At 50.0% G+C, this 20,313-nt stretch overlaps 7 protein-coding genes across 7 annotated transcripts; 5 read left to right on the top strand and 2 right to left on the bottom strand.

Annotated features, from left to right (window-relative positions):
* Positions 1-904: 904 nt before the first annotated feature.
* On the top strand, positions 905-2,001 carry NECHADRAFT_81090 (uncharacterized protein; the record flags this gene model as incomplete). The annotated part of the gene is made up of 2 exons (XM_003042514.1): positions 905-1,734; positions 1,965-2,001. The coding sequence occupies 2 exons, from the start codon at positions 905-907 to the stop codon at positions 1,999-2,001; spliced, it is 867 nt and encodes a 288-aa protein (XP_003042560.1).
* Positions 2,002-3,537: 1,536 nt separating this feature from the next.
* On the bottom strand, positions 3,538-4,251 carry NECHADRAFT_42114 (uncharacterized protein; the record flags this gene model as incomplete). Its single annotated transcript, XM_003042605.1, has 1 exon — positions 3,538-4,251. One exon carries the CDS (start codon positions 4,249-4,251, stop codon positions 3,538-3,540), a length of 714 nt encoding a protein of 237 aa, XP_003042651.1.
* Positions 4,252-5,054: 803 nt separating this feature from the next.
* NECHADRAFT_5165 (uncharacterized protein) lies at positions 5,055-6,278 on the top strand (the record flags this gene model as incomplete). The annotated part of the gene is made up of 2 exons (XM_003042515.1): positions 5,055-5,245; positions 5,294-6,278. Coding segments are annotated over 2 exons (1,176 nt in total), but the record flags the coding sequence as incomplete, so codon positions are not given.
* A 426-nt stretch (positions 6,279-6,704) lies between these two features.
* NECHADRAFT_81093 (uncharacterized protein) lies at positions 6,705-8,683 on the bottom strand (the record flags this gene model as incomplete). The annotated part of the gene is made up of 5 exons (XM_003042606.1): positions 6,705-7,381; positions 7,438-7,709; positions 7,763-7,951; positions 8,004-8,534; positions 8,592-8,683. 5 exons carry the CDS (start codon positions 8,681-8,683, stop codon positions 6,705-6,707), a joined length of 1,761 nt encoding a protein of 586 aa, XP_003042652.1.
* Positions 8,684-9,427: 744 nt separating this feature from the next.
* On the top strand, positions 9,428-11,233 carry NECHADRAFT_42233 (uncharacterized protein; the record flags this gene model as incomplete). The annotated part of the gene is made up of 3 exons (XM_003042516.1): positions 9,428-10,229; positions 10,279-10,620; positions 10,665-11,233. The coding sequence occupies 3 exons, from the start codon at positions 9,428-9,430 to the stop codon at positions 11,231-11,233; spliced, it is 1,713 nt and encodes a 570-aa protein (XP_003042562.1).
* A 2,422-nt stretch (positions 11,234-13,655) lies between these two features.
* NECHADRAFT_81095 (uncharacterized protein) lies at positions 13,656-16,074 on the top strand (the record flags this gene model as incomplete). Its single annotated transcript, XM_003042517.1, has 4 exons — positions 13,656-14,061; positions 14,110-14,404; positions 14,455-14,780; positions 14,831-16,074. The coding sequence occupies 4 exons, from the start codon at positions 13,656-13,658 to the stop codon at positions 16,072-16,074; spliced, it is 2,271 nt and encodes a 756-aa protein (XP_003042563.1).
* A 579-nt stretch (positions 16,075-16,653) lies between these two features.
* Positions 16,654-18,003, top strand: NECHADRAFT_81096 (uncharacterized protein; the record flags this gene model as incomplete). The annotated part of the gene is made up of 4 exons (XM_003042518.1): positions 16,654-16,910; positions 16,960-17,386; positions 17,438-17,906; positions 17,948-18,003. 4 exons carry the CDS (start codon positions 16,654-16,656, stop codon positions 18,001-18,003), a joined length of 1,209 nt encoding a protein of 402 aa, XP_003042564.1.
* Between the last annotated feature and the right edge of the window lie 2,310 nt (positions 18,004-20,313).

A 20,313-nucleotide genomic window follows, 5' to 3' on the forward strand; every position in this document is an offset into this window, starting at 1 on the left:
AAATGACTCATCGGTTTCTAGGATGTATTGATAGGGACAAGGCTTATTAGGACGGATGCAGAGTAGCCAAGGCCGAGTTCGCAGGTTCCATACCCTCAGACGAGGCCCCAGGAGGTCGATGTTCGAGGTTCAATGCAGCATTGGAAGCGCAACCAATATTGAGGCAGAGGCCACTCTTGGAAAACCGAATGCTGAAGCTACGGTGTATAAGATCTAGCCGGTCCCTTTATTGCACTACAACTAGTAAAGCCTCCAATTCTTGAGGGGGAGAGAAACTCTCATAGTAACACATTGCTCACCTAGCGACGCTGATTTTCTAATATTTTAGCTCCTTTTCATTAAAAGCATGTAAAAATAATATCTGCGCAGCCCTTCTAGATAGCAATGCGCCAAATAGTCATGTTAGTGTGTATACCATCCAAGAGGGATTGTGGGCTGCAAGTTCGCTCATGTTCAGTGAGATCTTAGCTATATTCGTCCTCTAGCTGGTCAGATCTGATAGATCGCGGGACACTTGAGCTTATCTACAAACGCAGATCCATGACCACCCGGCCGTGGCAGATGGGATGATCATGGTCAAGAGCAGCTTTTGCCTAGAAAGAAGGGTAAAAGCGGAGACGATCGGAATTATCGAGGCCGACCCATACACCTACACCATAAACAAGCTTTTGGCCCATCTCTCACCAAGTAAAGGGCAGCAACCTTTCATAGACAATAGAACTCTAGATTTTTTGCACTTCTTATCTCAAACCTACCCTCAAAGCCTCACAACCAACAGATCTGCTTAGTCACGCGACGGACGTGCGGAAGGATTCAGCCTTGCTATTTAACCGATAAAAGTGGCCTGACATGGTCGTCACCGATGTTTGTTTACATTCACACTCGTCCAGAAACAGAAACCATCATGGCAGCAGCTGTAACAGAAGCGTTCAACAAAGACTTTAGCTTCCTCAAGTACCGCGCCGTCGACGACGAACAAGAAGCGGTCACGGTTAAGCGCACCGCGTATTGGTGCTACTGCGGTCCCCTGCTTGACCCATTCTCATCGCTTGATCCGGACTCGGCGCTCCCTGCCAACTTTTACGAATTTGCAGCGGCGACTTTTACGGGGCCTGTTCACTCGAGGTTTCTTCCGTTCTTGAGGTATATCAACTCTCTGCTCGTTAGCAAGGGTTTGAAGCATTATATGCTCACTATTCGGGCTACGACGCCGACTCCTGAGTACGATCGTCCGAGATGGCACACCGATGAGCTCTTCTTTTCCGACCTTTCAAAAGGAAACCTACCTGGGACACGGTTAGGACTCAAATCACAGTACAAGAATGGTGAACGAAACTCTGGAACCAACTGGAAGATATGCACAACACTTCTCGGCCCATCAACACTCTTCATCCCTCTAGAGCACCAAGCATCAGCACGAAAAAGACAAGAAAATGCCCGTGTATCAGCCAGTACAGAACATGAGTGCCTAAGTATCCGCTGTGTTGGCTGTGCATCCGCTGCTGATGTCGTCCGGGAGGAGCTCACTCAGACCATGAAACCGTTGGGTGTTGAGGCAGCCATGCCAGGAGAGTGTTCAGTATTTCGAGTTGGAAGAGATTTTGGCGCCGTGCATTCAGAGCCTAGTATGAGCGAGGGAGAACACGGAAGAATTTTCATAAATGTCGTGCCAGGAACGGAAGAGGAGCTCCGGAGTCTGACCACGAAATGGGGCATGGAGTTTCCCAGGCAATGGTGGGTTGGGGGCCGATAGTGGGACAAGACAATGAGACTTCAGCGTCTTCTATCTGTGGTACGGATGAGCGGGCATGTCTTTTGGGTTCTGGATAGTCGCATGGTTTGAAACATGGTCGACTTTACATCGACAGTCAGAGTCAGAGCGTTGTGTAATATGATGCAAGCCTTGAGTTTCGGGTCCAAACAGATATCCTTTTAATTACACAAAATCATACATTGTCTTACAGCATGTCACCGTTCATTGCAATTTCTAACATTGTGTGAAAAGGGAAAAATAAGGGGTCGGGATGTCACTGTTGCCACGCTATCACCCAACCACTCAACCAAGACCTCCTTCTCAATTAAAGTTTTAAGCCTAATCAAAACCCAACCTCACCCAGCCCCTCCAAATACACCACCCCTCTGTTTGCTTCAAGATATGGCATTGTGTCAACGCTTTGATTTCGCGTGGCGTCGGAAATGACATAAGTCCAACCCCGCGACGTAATCTTGCTCAAACCCGCAAATCTCCTCCCGTGTAATGAGAGGAAGTTACTCTATCTACTTGTCCGTAGGTCTATTTATCTGGTGGCTAAATGTACTTAGTTGCACGAAACATACGGGGCTACGTATCAAGGAGTGGCTAAACACCCACTCGGTCCAGCCTCACGGGCCAAAGATGACTCCTTTATAAGGGAAGCAGCATCGGTATCATAGGCCATTCGTAGGAACAGGGTATAGATCCTCGTGCAAAGCCACGATATCACCATTCTCTCAAAATAAATTCTTTGAGGGTCTAATAATATGACTTGCCTGTGCGTGAACAGACCAAGTTGGACTGTACGGGGGGGTTACTTGAGCGAGGCTGTATCCAATTTCCCGGTATTCAGATCGTTTATTTCATTCCTTTATGCTATTTTGGTATAGACAAAAGTAGAAAGGGCCTTTATCACCTTTCTTTGTTCCTAATTAAGCCTGCAAGTCCATCAGTCGCAACAAAGACAAAGAGGGGCGAACAACGGCTGCTTTAATAGAATACATAAGCATTGGCTAGGATGCTTTCTTTGTCGTAGCTGATGCCTGGCCCTCTGTGGAGTAACTAAGCCAGAAGATCGAGCATTCGCTTCATTACCCGTCAAGTTTCAAGGGCTATAAAAAGGCCCGTCGGCACCAAGTTGTTAGGAATCTCCATCCACACATCAACACTTATTCAACAACGACAAATCATTCGTTAACAGTCTGGCCCAAGTTTTAACCACCACAATCGCGAACAAGACCCAAAAACTCTACAGAAGAGAGACCGCAGAGATGCTTTTTCTCATTGTCCTCGACTTTGTACTCAGCGGAGCTTTGCTGTCCATTTCTGCCTTCTACTGTTGTTGGCAGCTATTGAAAATTGCTAGGACGGTCTTTCTCTTCTTGTTCTATCCGATCTTATGGGCATTTCTGTATACTATACTCATCAACGGCGAACCGTTTTGGCAGTTTCTGCAGTTTCTTCAGCGCCTAGCAACGAATATTTTCCATTAACAGTATGTCTTGAGGTAGAGCTGGTAACCTGAATGGCCTGATCGCTTGACGCGCAATATGGTCCAATGCCACCTTTGCCTTCATGACAATACTTGACTCGAAGACGTGTGGTTCTTTTTCAAGATACTGACACTTTGTCCTGATAGACTGCGAGGGTAGTAAATTCCAAGCATATTCTAGAATTGAAATAAACAGTACAGTTCATTAAACACACATGTTTTCATCTTGGCCCCCTAGTCTCCTTTTTATTCCTTCTGCTGACGTGGTCCACCTATGGGCTGTTTACTATTCTTAGTGATATCTAAATACATGAGTAGAAATCTTGTCTCCCCTCGAATTAAATCTCTGTGGAAACACAGTGAACAAACCATCGTCATCCCGTGGCTCATAGTCCAAGGTGGCAGCAGCCTGGATAAGCACATCCATGCCATGGTTTTCCTTGAGCCAGTGTGCCACCATGTCCATCGCAGCGACGGCCCCAGATCCGGTCCAGATATTGCCGTCGATAATCCACTTCTTCTCATTTGTCCAGTTGACCTTTGGCCAGAGCTTCCTCGAATACTCGTATTCGATATTGTTGACCGTGGCCCTCCGCCCGTCTAGAACCCCTGTGGATGCAACGACGCTCGCACCAGTGCATGTCGTAAATACAAGCTTTCCAGCAGCGACGTGTCTCCGGATGAGATCAGCGTGCTTAGGGCTTAGATTAAAGCTACCCAGGTGCGGCCCTGCAACGAGCAAGATATCTAGCTCGGGACACTCATCAACAGTCGTTGTAGGGACAATCTTCATCCCAAGAGTACCCAGGTCGACGGGATCTAGCGTTGGGCTAATATGATGGAAGACGAATTCTGGTGCTCGGGCAATGACCTCGTCATCGATGGGGACGTATTCTCGAATAGTTTGGAGGGCGCCTTTGCTGGCGGAACAGAGAAGATCCGCGGGTCCGGCTGAGTCGACTACTTGGTAGGCAAAGCTGAGGATGCCAAATTGAATCGGAGCCATATTTGACAAATGGCGATGAGAGTAAGATGGGGAGGAGTTGTAGGCCAATGTGGAAGAGGAAGAGTGGCTCGAGGTTGTCATGCGAAACAATGCCGGCAGATGGTGGCTATAAATGGAAGCGACAGAGAAGTTTCAGGCCGGATTATTTATTCTAGAAACCTCACTAAATAATTACAGAGTTTCTTAGGGATGACAGTGAAAGATTTTGCAAGTCGGAGGTCATGACGATCAATATCCGTAGCCCACCCGGATGTAGCTTCGGGGCCCCCGACGACCCGAACTTGAGTCTCCCCGACTTCGTAAGCCCCATTCTCCAACTTGGTAAGCGCATATGAACATTTCCGGCGATTTTTAATTGGATCTTGATAATCAACAACGTTGATTGCGAGTTTCCACCTGGATATAGAAGTGGGTTACAGGATGCTTTGCATTCCAGTCCCCGTTCGGATATGCATGTGGATCAATGCAATGAGCATGCATCTACCGGCATCGTTCGGATGTCTAAGAAGCTTCGTGAGGTGTTTCTAGAAGCATGATGAGCGAAAAATGCAACAGTCTAAATCATGCAACCAAATGACATGACCCACACAGGATATTAACGATATAAGAACGGCAATAAATGATATAAATACGATAACAAGAGCCACCTTTGAAGCAAAAGTCCCGCTCATTCTAACCTGAACTCGTTTCCAAACGCTAGAATGCTTCTACACTTGTTTGCATTGGGCTTTGGCCCTCTCCTTTGCGCTGCTGCTGCAGACAAGTTTTCTCTGCCAAACACTGATGCCACCTTTGACAAGTCGCCTAAGCCATTTGAAATCAATGTTGATCGGAAGTTTATCGAGGAAACTCGTCAGCGAGTCGCGCACGCAAGGGCTCCTGCGTTTATCGGCATCAAAGGCGACGGTCCGAGTGCTGAAAACTTCACCGCTGTTCAGGACTGCTGGGTCAATGAATACAATTGGAATGCAACTGAAGCCTCCATCAACCAAAAGTAAGTGATACAATACCGGTTTTTGTAGTTATACTAACAGTTTTTAAGGCTGGAACAGTTCACAACCATTGTCGAGCCCGTGATCGATAATGCCACTTACCCAGTGCCCCTCCACTTTGTTCATCATCGTTCGCCCCGGAAGGATGCCATTCCTCTGCTCTTCATCCACGGATGGCCAGGCTCATTCCTAGAAGTCAGCCACATCATCGGCAACCTGACAAACCCTCCCAACGCATCCGTCCCGGCCTTTCACGTTGTTGCTCCGTCAATCCCAGGCTTCGGATTCTCCCCTGCACCTCAGCGTCCCGGCTTCGGTCCCGTCGAAACGGCTCACGCTTTCGATGCATTGATGGGCCAGCTCGGCTATTCCAAATATGTCATTCAAGGAGGGGATTTCGGCGGTGTTACCCTTCGCTACCAGTCTCATCTATTTCCGGATCATGTCGTCTCAGCACTCAGCAACTTCTGGGTCATCCAACCAAGCGACGATGATATGCGCAGACTCGCAGAGGGGAAAGCAACCCCTGACGAAGTTACCTACATTAATATTCTCGAGAACTACATCAACCACGACTCTGGATACCGCCTGATGCAATCAACTGAACCGCTCACCTTGGCAATTGGCATGACAGACTCCCCATTGGGAAACGCCATGTGGATGTATGATTTGATGGCAAAGGTCATTGATCCAGCCGTTACAACCTGGACTCCGGAGCAGATCATTACTTGGTCACTGATGTATTACATCCAAGGCCCATATGGCGGTATGCGCTTTTACAAGGAGGTCCTCAACGACGGGGGTTTCGCCGGCTCCTCCCTTCTTGATTTTGGCACTCTGCCGCTGGTAGAGATTCCAATCGCCATCAGCCAGTTTCCTTACGACCTCTGTTACCGCATGCCATTGGACTGGGCGAAGCGAGGAGGAAATGTTGTCAAGAGAACTGTGCAGAATCACGGCGGTCACTTTGCTGCCTATGAGGTGCCTGAGCTGCTGCTCAACGATATCTGGTCTTGGTTCGGGGATAAGGAAGTTTCAGGAACAAGCGCGTTTGGTCATTGATTCCATAAGTGACCCAAGAGTGTAGTCGAGACTGTTGTTAGTATCAAGGACATCTCCGTCGGCCATAGTAACATAGAACACAATAATAGACACACCACGGCACTGAAGCCCAATACTAGTGTAATCAAGAGTTACTTTGGGACTCTTAAATAGACGCCTAGAATTCAAAAAGCAATCGAGGTGAACTAGTCTCGCTCAGTTATCCCATCGAGGGCCGGGCTTCAACTATAACAAAGAACGCATTAGTACCCTGGGACCATTAAAACAGATGCTTAGAATTCAAAAATGTTATCAGAAGCCAAGTAGTCTTTTTTATACCCAAAATCGTTTCCGGGCTTTCCGGCAAGTGAGATACAGAATGAGCTTATCTCGCGTTAATTTCCAGGGCCAAGCCCGCTTTCAAGATGTATATAAACCCTCATCAACTGCATCCCAAGATATGTCACCAACATTTCCCCATCCCATAGTCATCGTTGCCCATACATCGTGAAACAAAGGAGGATTCTTCGGCTCAGCCCAGCCTGACAAATTCGTAAAGTTATGGTCCCATTGTTCCACGGATCTTCTCAAGCTCCCGTCCATCATTGGACACCCAAAAACCCTGCTCACCGGAGTTACTGGTGCTGATTTTTCAAGTAGATCCAGCCGACGGTCGTATTTAGTCTTGGCAAGACCTAGCATGGCACGACTGGCCGACAAAAGATCGTTTGAAGTCGTGATATCTGCATCATGTGACATTTTGGATAGGAATTGATCCAGTTGAATTTCAGAGCGAGCAGAAGTCGAGTCAAAATCAGGGCATAGAGAAATCGGGAACGACAAGCGGAATGATAGCGTAAGGATGACGATGAACCGAGTCCAGTCGTTGACCGTAAATGAAAGGAGCGATGAATCTTCCAGGTCGCTCACGTAGTCCAGGAAAGCTCTTAGCTTCTTCGCGGCGCTGCAAAGGTTGGATAATGGCGGAGGGAAGCAACTTCTTTTGGCAGACAAGAAGGTCTTGGCTACGGGGAAGACGAGCAAACTCCCGCAGTCGAGGAATACATCGATAAACATAGTCTGCATTCTCGTCGATTCTTTTTACTGCGTCAGTCATTTTCCCCCATCTTTAAATTCACTCAATTCGACGTACCAGATTGCGTGGAAAGGTGATCCATGCTGTGCTGTAATTCATGATGTTGTTGTCGAAGATCAGTCAAAATTAGTTCACTATTTTCCATCGTCTGCCCCTCCTCATTTATGACCTTTGATGCATCAGAAATGAGGCTAGATTGGCGTATTAGAGCCACGAGTGTGTAGTCACTGTCGACCTGAGCGTTGTTTTGGAGGATGTCGATGGCTGTGCTGGCCCAAGGTGGACGATTAATCGGTAAATCTCTCTCCCCTCTCCATACAACGATGTACCTATCCCAGAGTAAGAATCATTGCAGATTGAAATAGAGGACGTTGCACCTTACGTAGAAACAAGATATATATAAGCAAGATATGCTCGGATCTTGTCGAGTTCATCGTCTGTGACTTTCCGATCCAACGGATCAGCCATCATGAGAAAGTCTTGGTCCAAATCAAGGTCGCGAACGAGATCAGCGGCCATTCGCAAACACTGAACCAGTTGTCCATTCTTGGGCCGCAGGTGGAAGGGATACCTTGCCAACGTCAGTCAGAGATGCATAGAGCTCCTTCAACAATCAGACATACCATGCGCAGTATATCAATACGCCCTGAAGTAACTCAAGGCTCTTTTCCCCACCAGAGACATACTTCAGACCCAGAGCTTTTCGAAACTCGTCATCATATAATGCGTGTTTCTGCACCATCTGGGATCCCGAAGCTACGGTTAAGATGGACAACAGAGTAAAAGGGTTTGTAGCAGCCAGATGCGAGACGTTGCAATCTTCAGGAAAGACCATAAACGGTAGGTAATTAACCATGGACTTGAAAGTATTGAGTAAAGATTCCGCAGATGCCATGTCGAATAAAGGTTGGCGCCAGATGTCGGATATTGGATGAGGTTGGGTTGCCAAACTTGAGGGGCCTTGAGGGCTGAGTGATTGACTTGTGCTTTTCCAGCTATCAACAGCATCTTCATCATCAAGTACGCCGTCAATGGCCTGTTCATGCATCTCCCGTAGGGTTTGTAAGTTATCATTGAGGTCCGGTTTACCCGGCACAGTGTAGTTGATGCTAAAGGTGGCGGTTGGCTGCGTCGAAGGTCCAGTGTCTCCAGTTCTAGATATCGAAATCATGTTAGAAATCATCTAGTGGTCAAAAGGGCATGGTTCTTACCCCCATTTGCGCTCCCACCGGCGCGGCCGTGGCTTAGTACGGGCGATGCACTCTCTCTTCAAAGCGAGACATCTAACAGAGATAATGAGCATGAAGGGAAGAAATTAAGTTGTTTAATGCGTTACCTTTCACACACTCCTGGCTGCTCACTGGCTTGACATCTAATTCTAGCCGCCCGACAATGCTCACATGCCGTCGGGTTTCGTTTCGAATTGCGGCTTCGTGTCTCTGAATTCATCTTCATAGCGTCGGACATATCTAATTGAGTCACTGGGCAGCCCAAACGAGCTCGAGCTCTACCGATGATAACGTCAATGAAGTGCCGAAGTCGGCGGTAGGTAGTTAAAAGGAACACAGTCGGAACAGCGGGCAAAGCGGGCAAAGCGGCAAACGTTGTCTCTGTGGTTATTTGATTTGTCATTCCCTTGCTTATAAAGGGTCCGGAGCCCGGGATAACTTTGCCGGTCGATCAAGCGGCGCTTGTGAGCGACATCCGACAGCCACGCGGATGTAGCTTGTGGGGATTACCCAATCGGGCAGTCTCTTGTCCAAGAGCCGAACAACTCCCAACGTTGTTGCAGCTGAGGATCTCGCTCAGAGTTTTTTATCCTCATCTCTACGGATAACGACTAGACTATCGAAATGAGCACGACATCTACCGGAAATGTTACTAAGGGAACCTCGCGGCATTCGTAGCCGTCGATGTTGTATAAGTGTAGAGAGCCTCCTCCATCCATGTCATCTACTCCTAGACATTCTAGACACTCTTTACTCTTCTGCATATCCCGGTGCAGAGACCTTCTCGTTGAACTCTGTCCAGCAGTCAGCGAGTCAAAATGGCGTTTGGAGAGTCGGTCCACGACGTCGTTCGAGACGCCCCCTTGGGACAGCTTGTACGCTTCTTCACCAACAATCGCTTTTTCAAATACCCAGAAGAAGAGCCAGACTTCAAGCTTCCTGAGACATGGGTCCGTATGATGGGAGATGCACAGCCCGACAGGATACCTGATACAGCCTCATCCTCGACCCTCTCCAACGAGCAAGAGAGGATAGAGGAGCACGTCAGCAACGCGGCCGACCGAGATCTCGAGAAGGAGTTTTCTCAAGAAAAATCTACCCGTTTAGCACCCAAGACAACCGCGGACGGCACCATCTTGGTTGAATGGTACAGCGAAAAAGATACCGCCAACCCACACAACTGGTCCAACTCACGCCGTGGATTCGTCGCCTTTCTCATCTGCTTCTACACATCCGTCGTCTACCTAAGTTCAGCAATCTACTCGTCATCAACCGAAGGCGTCATGAAAAAGTTTGGCGTCAGCAATCTGGAAGCAACTCTCGGCCTCGCCATGTACGTGCTAGGCTACGGCGTCGGCCCACTGCTCTTTTCACCTCTCAGCGAGATCCCTCGCATCGGTCGCAACCCCATCTACATCACCACTTATGCCCTGTTTGTTATCCTTTCTATTCCAACAGCCCTCGTGGGTAACTTTCCAGGCCTCATTGTCTTGCGCTTCTTGCAGGGGTTCTTTGGGTCACCTTGCTTAGCCGCCGGTGGTGCTTCGATGAGCGACTTGTACAGCTTGGTGAATTTGCCTTTTGCAATGATTGCCTGGGTTGGCGCCATGTCCTGTGGACGTAAGTTTTTCTCCTGACTATGGAGACTCTCCCGCTAACTCCATAACAGCCTCTCTCGGTCCTCTCCTCAGTGGATTCGCCGTAACAGCGAAAAACTGGCGTTGGTCTCTATACGAGTCCATCTGGATATCTGCACCGTTGCTTATCGCTCTCTTCATCTTCCTGCCTGAAACGAGTACCCCGAATATCCTCCTACGCCGCGCCCAACGCCTACGCAAGCTCACCGGCAACCAAAAGTTAATGTCCCAGAGCGAGATTGACCAAGCTCACTTGACAGTATCGGGCATTGCTATAGATGCCTTGATCAAGCCGTTGGAAATCACCATCAAAGACCCAGCCGTTTTGTTTGTCCAGGTCTACTCGGCTATCGTCTATGGCATATACTATTCCTGTAAGTGTCCTGTGACTCGTTATAGTCTTTTACTGACAGTATAGTCTTTGAGGTGTTTCCACTCGTTTATCCTGTCTACTACGGAATGAACCTGGGCGAAGTTGGTCTCGTCTTCATCTGCATCGCCATTGGATGCATCATCGCCATCATTGGTTATGGCGCATACCTATACTTTATGGTCACGCCGCGGATAAAGAAGTTCGGCATGGGTCCACAGGAGAATGTTCTCGTGGCCGGCTTACCTACATCATTCGGTACTACCATCGGCCTGTTCATATTCGCTTGGACAGCCCGGGCTTCTATCCACTGGATCCTTCCAACCATAGGCATCACCATCTACGCTGGCTCGATCTACACTGTGCTGCAGTGTATGTTCATGTATATCCCGCTCAGCTACCCTCAGTATGCCGCCTCTTTATTCGCAGCCAACGACTTGTTCCGCAGTGCCTTTGCTAGCGGCAGTATTCTCTTCGCGCACCCGCTATATGCGAATCTTGGGGTCGCTAGGGGCACGAGTGTCCTCGGTGGTTTGAGCGCTACTGGTATCATAGGGATGATCCTGTTGTACATTTACGGTGCCAAACTCCGAGCTCTCAGCACGTTCGCCACTTAAGCCGAGGGTTAAGCTTATGTGTGTCGAGCCAACTATAGTTGCAGCCCGGTCCTCTATGGGCTAACTGAGCCCGAAGATCGTGTCGAGCCAGCATCTTTGGGTCTCTAGTCCGGTCAATTATTCTGTGTTGAACCCAGCTGCCAGCCTGCCAGACAACTACTCTGCTGGGTATCTCCCCTCAATTATTTTTCTTTCATTTTGGTAGACTCGTTCAAGTATCCTTGGGTAAAATAGAACTGGTTGAATAGGCATATAGATAATTCTTTTTCTTCTCGCTCCTCTGTCGAGTCTCATTTGAGTACCTGATGTGACAATTCAAGCCCTAGGGTTGCAAGGTCGGGTTTTGCGAGAACAGCTCATGGGAGTGCCCAGCGCTGGTAGAAGCAGAAAACTTAGGGAAACACTTCAATAAAATTCTTGGCTACTATATCCTGGCGTCCCATGCATTTCCCGTTTTTTGAGAATGGTTCACAATGGGAGCAATCTTCAAAGTTGCTCATAAAGCTTTGAAGATTTCTCATAAAGCTACCCTAAGCCTTGACAAAGCACACTCAGCGTCGCATCTAACGTTAACCGTTCCAGGAGACACAAAGCATAACCACTGAATCTCGCGTACCTACGCGAATAATCCCTCTGATACCTTATCGACCGACGCCAAGCATGTCAAGGGCGAAATATGAAGATTAAGACGGTGATTAAGGGAGACGGCGATGTCACTCTTTGATGCTACGGTAGGCTCCCTGAACACGTGACGTGCCGGAAAACGGCCGCTGGTTGGGTTTGAGGGTGTGTGTCGGTGCTACGTCGCAATCTTATCAACCCAGGCTCTGGTGTCGCGTCGCGTGGAATCGGACGTGTGCCTCGGAGGGCTGCAGCGTACGAGAACCAGTGAGAGGTGGCACGTCTGCAGCTGTCAAGGCTTCCCTCTGTGAGGTCTGCATTTGCATTGGCCGACGCCGTTGGAGCTGGCTGACGGTGGCTGCGGCACGGGAACGTCGGGTCACCGAATTCTCTGGACAAGCGAACCCCCGAACGAAAGATGCATTCTTTTATTCTTGGATGGAACTTCTGGGTCGATTCTATAAGCGAGCCTTGAATTGGCGTCGCCACGTCTTGTCCGTCATGCACAATTGATGGCGCTGGCACTATTCGTTGGCGTGCCTGACGGCGTCAAGGTCGGGTCGGCAAGGATGGATCCATGGGTTAATTGACGGGCTGTGGGGATCAAAGAAAGGTGTGCGAGAGCGAATGGAGCGGGAGAAGCAGTGACGGCCAGCGGTTAAGTGCAGATATCAGATGAGACAATGCGATGACGAGGCAAAAACTCGGATTCCGGGTAGTGAGCACAGGTTTCGGAAGAGAGTGAGAGAGTCTGAATCATTGAAGATCGAAATGCGCGTGGAGGGATGGTTACCACCCCCGGTTCCACGGCAGACGTCTCCCGTCTTGGTGTTGAGCCACCCCCGGACCCTAGCCCGGCGACGGCGCAAGCCATGACACGCGTTGGTCTCGGAGGATGAAGCTTCAGGTGGGAGGAGAATCGTCTCGGGAATCTGGTGAACTGAATCTTGTGTGGGATTATGCTTGTCTCGTTGACATGTGTGATGTGTGAGATGATCCTTCAAAGGGGAAGCTGGTCGCAGGGAGAGGATCGTGCGGTAAGGAGCGCTAAAACACAGATCGGCAATCTGTTTGCGATAGAGGGGCCAATTGATTGTTGTCCCTGCGTGCATGAGGGAGGAAGAGGAGGGACTTCGTATTCTGTACGGAGCAATATGCAGGAGGGGGGATCCTGTTGAGGGATGATGAGGGATGTTGAGGGAGAGGTTGATGATGCTCAATGTGATCTCGAAACAAGACAATAAACCAGGAGGTTGAAGCAGTAGTTCATGACTTCAAAACTCGTCAATGTTCAAGAGTACAATAAAGAATGACAATTAATTATCGCAATCGTCGCTTCACCAGGAAATGGCCAACCTCATTTCCCGCACCGCATGGGCTATTGACGCCAGTGGCACCAAACAATGACGCCGGTCGCACGGACAGAGGCTGGTGGAGGGGACGCTAAGACGCTACACGAGACCCCTCTCGTATTAGCGCCAGGGACCTGCGCTAAGACCTTGATTGGATTTAGGGGCTAAAAAGTGCGGTGGGCCAGGGGGTGTGCACGGCAGGTGCGCAGCGCACTGCAGGTTTAGAATAGAAACACAAAAACCCGGCCATCTCCATTTTCCACTCTTGTTCACCACACCCAATCCAACCTCTGTCGAAACCAACCTCGGCGATTTTTTTTTTGTGTGTGCTCGTGCATTTTCATTTGTTTTTATTCCTGTCCGTTTCCCGGTCATTCCTTATGCCGGGGTAACAAATTACAAGCTTCTCAATTTTTTTTATTTACTTAAACATTATTTGACATTGAATCATGTTGTCCACTCTTTTCCTCGCGGCTTTGCCCGCCTTGGCTCACGCCTTGGACGACGGCATCATCCGCTATCCCATCAGGGCATCTCCCGGCGCCCCCATCGTCAAGGGCGTCACCCGACGACAGAATGAGGTTGCTCTCCAGGCTCAGAACACGGGTCTCTTCTACAGCATCGACGTTACTATGGGTACTCCCGGCCAGACCATCACCGTCAACCTCGACACTGGATCTCAGGAGCTTTGGGTCAACCCCGTCTGCGACAAGTCGAATGATGTCTCGTTTTGCGAGTCTTTTGGTCATTTCGGAGAGAGTAGCACCTTTACTTCGATTAATGTTACCGGTGGTCTTGTTTATGGAACTGGATATGCCTACTACAACTATGGCTACGACTTTATTACCATTGGCTGTGAGTATGCCACCCTGTGAATCGAGACCCCCTACTGACCTCGCTCAGCTGCCCATATCAAGCAGCAGCTCTTTGGCGTTGCCTACGACACCTCCGTCGTGAGCGTTGGTATCATGGGTGTTGCTCCTGACCTGCACGGCTGGAACGCCCCTTATCCTCTTGTCATTGATAGCATGGCCCAACAAAAGCTCATCCAGAGCCGAGCCTTCTCTCTTGATATCCGCACCATGGACAGCGACCGAGGTGCCGTCATCTTTGGAGGTATCGACACCCGCAAGTACTCTGGTCACCTTGAGAAGCGTCCCATCATCCCAGCTGCGTCTGCCCCTGACAGCCAAACTCGGTAAGTTTGAGATTCATTACTGTACAGAATTTGCTCTAATTGTATTCTAGATACTGGGTTCATCTCGATGGCATGAGCCTCACTCAGGACGACGGCTCCAAGGACGCCATCTTTTCAAAGACCAACGGCTATGCTGTTGTCCTTGACAGTGGCTATACCATCAGCGCCCTTCCCGGTCCCATCTTTGAGAAGCTCCTGGCCACTTTCCCCACTGTCCAGCCCGGAGTTGGCTCCTACCACCCTGTCGACTGTGACGTTGCCAAGCTCAAGGGCACCGTTGACTTTGTTTTCGGCAAGACCACTATCAAGGTGCCTTATGCCGACTTTGTCTGGCATAACAAGGGCTCGTGCTACCTGGGTGCTTTCCAGGATGATGGTGAGTATCTGTCCTAAAGTCTTGTGCAAAAATGAGCTAACAGGCTGTAGAATTCCCCGTTCTTGGTGACACCTTCCTGCGAGCTGCTTACGTCGTCTACGACTGGGACAACGAGAACGTCTGGCTTGCTAACAATGAGGATTGCGGTACTAACTTGGTCGCCATCGGCAGCGGAGCTGACTCTGTTCCCGATATCGTCGGCGAGTGTACTTCTTCTGACTCTACCAACACTTCTGAGTTGCCCACTTCCACCGAGGCCTCGACCGAATCTACCGCTTCTACCGAGTCTGTTACTTCGACCGAGTCCGAGACCTCTTCCGAGACCATCACCAGCGATTCGACTGCTACTGCTACCACCGAGTCTACTTTCTCCTTCTCCACCACCCGCTTCCACAACACCTCTTCTGTCATCCCCAACAAGCTCGGATCTTCCAAGACTCAGTCTCTCTCTGACTCGCTTCCTACTCTGTCTGGCTCTACCTACTTGGACCCCTCTTACCTGGACCCCACCTACTCGGGACCTACCACCGCGGCTCCCACCACGATCACGTCGACAATCACCACCAGCAAGGTCTACACCATCACCGCGTGCCCCCCCAGCGTGACCAACTGCCCTGTTGGCTCTGTCACCACCGAGATCATCACCTCGTACACGACCTACTGCCCCGGCGAGACCAAGGCTCCCAAGCCCACTAACCCCCCTGTTGTGAGCGACACATCGGTCATCACCAACACTCACGTCTACACCATCACCGACTGCCCCGGCGAGGGTCCCTGCAACAAGGGCGAGGTCACTACCGAGTTCGTTGCCACCACCCAGCTGGTTCACCCCCAGGTTACCGCCATCTACACCGTTCCCGAGGCTATCCGCTGTGGTCCTGGTAACGCTCACTGCAAGGAGGCCACAACCAAGACTGTCCGCGTCGTCACCGTCACCCCCGCCACCAAGGCTCCCAAGCCTACAGCCGTCCCTGGTGTCTGCACCACCTGCGGTCCTCCCGGCAACGCCAACGGTACCATCACCGAGGTCTACACCCACCCCAGCAAGCCTACCCAGGTGTACACTCTTACCAGCGGTACCCAGATCTACACCAAGCCCGTCCAGACTCAGGCCTCAGGCTATGGCTATCCTCACCCTCCTGCCAGCACCGTCGCCACGGTCGTCAAGCCCAGCGGCGAGGAGCCCTCCGAGCCCACAGGCACCAGCCCAGCCCTCGTGACAGGCGGCGCCGCATGGAACGCCCCCGGCCTATTGGCAGTTATCGCAGGCGCTCTCTTCGCCGCAATGCTCTAAACAATAATGAGCAATAATTCTAAAGGGTACATGCTTGACAAAACATAATTATTCTTTTTAATCAAGGGCGGCGGACTTGAAATGGTTTCACAACCATGGGTAGAAACGGGGCATGATGATCTTTTTTTTTTTCTTTTCATAGAGGTCTTTTCTACACATTCACACATTGCATTGTTAGATTCTTGGATGTCTTTACCTACTCAAACAATTTATGATGAGGCACGATTACATTTTTATGTGTCCCTCTTTTGATCTTTGGTCCCTTGTATTGTGCAATCGGATCTCGTATCCGAATCGGGATGTATGTCGCGCGTCAACCAATCATGGAAGCAACACTCTAGATCGCCTCGTGCAGCGCTTACAACAATCTGATAAGTGTGTATCATGTAACTCTCCGTCTTGTCAATCAAGCCTCTGTTTGGAATGGTGACAACAGGCTAAGAACCTCAATGTGACTCGGAGATTATGTAAGATGTCCACTCTCTATAACAGGGGAACGATTCCTTCAAAACCGCGCTTCAAAACCGTCAGCTTACCGCTCTCCTCTTTTCAACACCCTCAACCCATTGAATCTTCAAAATGGCTGGGATTCTTTTCAAAGCAGGCCTTGCGGCCGTTGTGCTTGCTGTCTTCTTCCAGATCACCCTCAAAGAGTCCGTATGGCTGGGTCTGGGCATCGGGAGGGTGACTCAGCCGATATCCGACTTTCCCTACACTTGCCGCAAGATTGTCGACCCGAGAATGGAGGCTTGTGAGGATATGTGGTTGTCAGAGTCTACGAGACAGTTGTTTCTTGCTTGTTCTGATCCTCTCGCACGACCTTACTGGATGCCAAAGTACGTTTCCAGAATCATTGACCGTTCACTAGATAACTCACACAACCAGCGCCGGCCATCTCAACGTCTCGACGATTTCCCAAAAAGACTCAATCGTAGCCCTCAACATTGACAAGCCCGTCGAAAACAGTTTCAAGTTCCGAACTCTCAAAACGCCGGGATTCCCCGGAACAGCCGGGGACGGAAAGCTCCAGCTGGTCGGCTTTACGGGCATCGATAATCCCGAATCCGGCTCCATCGACCTGCTCGTCGTCAACAACGGACCTTCCGTGGACGCCCAAGGAAAGCTTGTGGATCAGTATGCTAATGGTCCTAATTCCACTATTGATCTTTTTGAGACGGGACCTGAGGCTACTGAGCTGAAGTACGTTCGGACTTTTGTCGACAAGAAGATTGCCACTCCCAACCGTGTTGCGGCTTTGAGTCGTAATGCTTTTTATGTTACCAATGATCATGGTCAAACCAAAGTCGGCTTGGTAAGTTAGGTACATAAGAGCATGCTTCAACATGATACTGACAAGGACCAGAAATACAATCTCTCCCCCGTCTTCAAAAACGGCGACGCCATCTTCTGTGACGCCGAAACTGGCTGCAAGACCGTCGCCCAAGGTTTCAAATGGCCTAACGGTATAACCCGTGACAAGAACAACCTAATCTACATCCCATGTTCCTTGTCTGGAACAATCTTCATCTACCGCGTCCTTCCCGACAACACCCTCGAAAAGGTCGACGAGGTAAAGACCGGGTACAGCATGGACAACCTCTCTGTCGACGCCAACGGGGATATCTGGGTGGCTGCTTTTCCTATTGGATTTGCTATCTTCAAGGCTTATGAGGATCCGTACAATTACGTTCCTCCTGCTACTGCCCTAAGGGTTAGAAAGGTCGATGGGAAGTATGTTGTGGATAAGGTGATTGAGGATGCTGAGGGCGAGTTTCTTCCTGCTACTACGACTGTTGTGCACGATGCCAAGACTGGCCGGCTCTTTTTCAGTAGTAAGTTACTTGCGGTTGACTTGATGAATTGTGGCTAATAGGAATAGGTGTTATTTCGCCTTTCATCTCGGTCTGCGAGCCAAAGGCCCAGAACTAATACAGGCCGAATGGCCACAAAGCTGAAGAATGCGAAACAGAGCACATCAAGGTGTAGGAGCTGGTGTTAGATACATCTCCCCTCTCAGCAACAGAATATCAGGCACATGAAAGACAAGAGGATTCTCATGATTATGACAATGGCAGTACTCGACGCAATACTAAACATGTGTCCTGCTAACGAATCTCAAACCTCTCAATCTTCGCCTCTCCTCGGTCCACCATCTGCTTAGCCTCGCCTTCCATAAGCCCCGTCACCAAGCATGGGCCGACATGCTCGTAATGAGACCCCTTCCTCCTGAGAAGCACAGGGGCTTTGCAGCGAGCTAGAACAACCACCATGTCCCCCGCCTGAGCGGCGGCGGAAAGACCGAGGTAGCCATTGTTGGTGACAAACTTAATAGGGCTTCCGAGCCTCGATCTTGTAAATTTTCTCAGGGTCTTGACGCCCTCTCTGGCATTTTTCCAAGTCCACTCCATGGCCGCCGCTGCGTTCTCCCAGTCTGGCATGTTGATCTCGGGACTGTAGCCCTTGAAGATCTCTTCTTTCCAAACTCTAGAAAACTCTTTGCCAAGAGGAATGCCGAGCTGAGGTAAGTAAAGTGCCGCAACGCTTTGCCAATCTGGGCGCTCCGATTCAACAGCCCAAGCAAGGACGCCTACGAGAAAGCAAATTGCTGAGCCCTGCCGTAGGCCAACATATACATCTTGGGCTGCCCAATCTATACGCAAATCAGGCATTACGGTTCGAAAGAGAGTGTGTAATATGTGTAGTCTTGGGCTTGGGCTTGGGGGTGAACTGGAAGAATTGGTATACCTGATTGCAAGCTGAAGCACTGCAACAGCTAAATCAGTATCACTAGACGACCAGCGAGGATAGGCCTCATCCACCTTGCCAGCTACCACTCCAGAAGCAACCAGAGTGCTCAGGTCGTCACATAGGTACGGATTGCTGGGAGGCAAATGCGCAGACCCATGATAGTCGTTGAGAAAGCGATAAAACAAAATCTCCCGGGGAAAGTCGTTTCGGGTGTCGACTTCCTTCTGTGAAATTGCTTCCCAATCTGGTGCCCAAGAAGGGAGGGGGTTTGGGCCATGCCGGGCGTTGCGACAGTGTTCTTGGGAATAGAGAAGAAGATTGAGGTCCTTGATCTCATGAATCCACGCCGTTGCGAACTCCATGTAGACTTGGGCAGTATCTTTTGTGTAGTCCGCCTCTAGGCGAGTTTCAATAACACCAAGAAGGCCATACACCTTATCGCGAGGATCTGTCGTCTGATGGTTGACCAGGCCCAGCACCAAAGTTAGATTCGAAGAGTTTGATGTAGCAGCGAGATTCCTTCGCGTTTCATTTATTTGATAAATTGAGTGGCATCTCAGATTGCGAAATGGAGATAGGGCTGAATATAAGGTTCGATGGTCTCCTGTTTCCGGGAGGATCGAGTGGGTGATCATGGAGACGAGCGCTAACGTTAGTTGCTGGACGGCCATGACGTGCTGCCACGCTACAAGTGACGAGCCGCACATTAAGAGGACTTGATCCGGCAGTACCATCTCCTGAAAGGTCCATGTGCGAGTCCAATATGGAGACTTGGCCAACGCTTCGAACGCTTCCCAGTGTGCGTTGCGACCATCGGAAACGGTCCACAGGTGCGGATGCGCATGCATCCAGGAGCTGTAATCCAGATTTTGCAAGTTCGAGAAGAAACAGAGGCTGTGTGGTGGACTGAGACTCTCAGCAAGGCTGACAGCGAGATGTGCGTCACTCAAATGCCCCAGCCAAGCGAGAGCCAGAGGAGCGGATGAGTAGATGGGCTTTAGGAGCTGGACTTGATGGTTCCGCTCCTCCGTGTCCTTCTGATTGATGCAGATGGCGTCGGCCCAAAAGATAGCGGGCTTATCCCATGAGCCCTTGGTGAGGATATTGGGGAGCAAAGTGCGGGTCTGCTTTAGGAAATCGGCGAGATTTCGAGTGACTTCCGTCGATATTCCATTGACTGTGATTATTTTCGTGTCCGTTGCGTCGCCCCAGACGTATGAGAAGGGAATGAACTGCCCCGACGCGTCCTTCAGCCGACGGCTGAAGAGTCGTATTTCTACCGTTGCGTTGGTGTCAGCTGCAGAAGGGCGGAAAAAATGAGGAAGAAGGCCAAGGGGGGGTTCAGTCTCTGCCGCCGGCTCACAGGGTATTCATAGGTTCAGTTCCCTTGTTCCCATCCTCGTTGGTTGTCAGGCTGCATGAGTTGGTGGGGGTGGAGGCTTGAAAGCTGCGCTGTGAGAGGTCCAGGTTGCAGAAAGGCAACCCCCAAGG

Source organism: Fusarium vanettenii (assembly GCF_000151355.1).
Source record: "Fusarium vanettenii 77-13-4 chromosome 6 genomic scaffold NECHAsca_33_chr6_1_0, whole genome shotgun sequence".
In the NCBI taxonomy this organism is placed as follows: domain Eukaryota; kingdom Fungi; phylum Ascomycota; class Sordariomycetes; order Hypocreales; family Nectriaceae; genus Fusarium; species Fusarium vanettenii.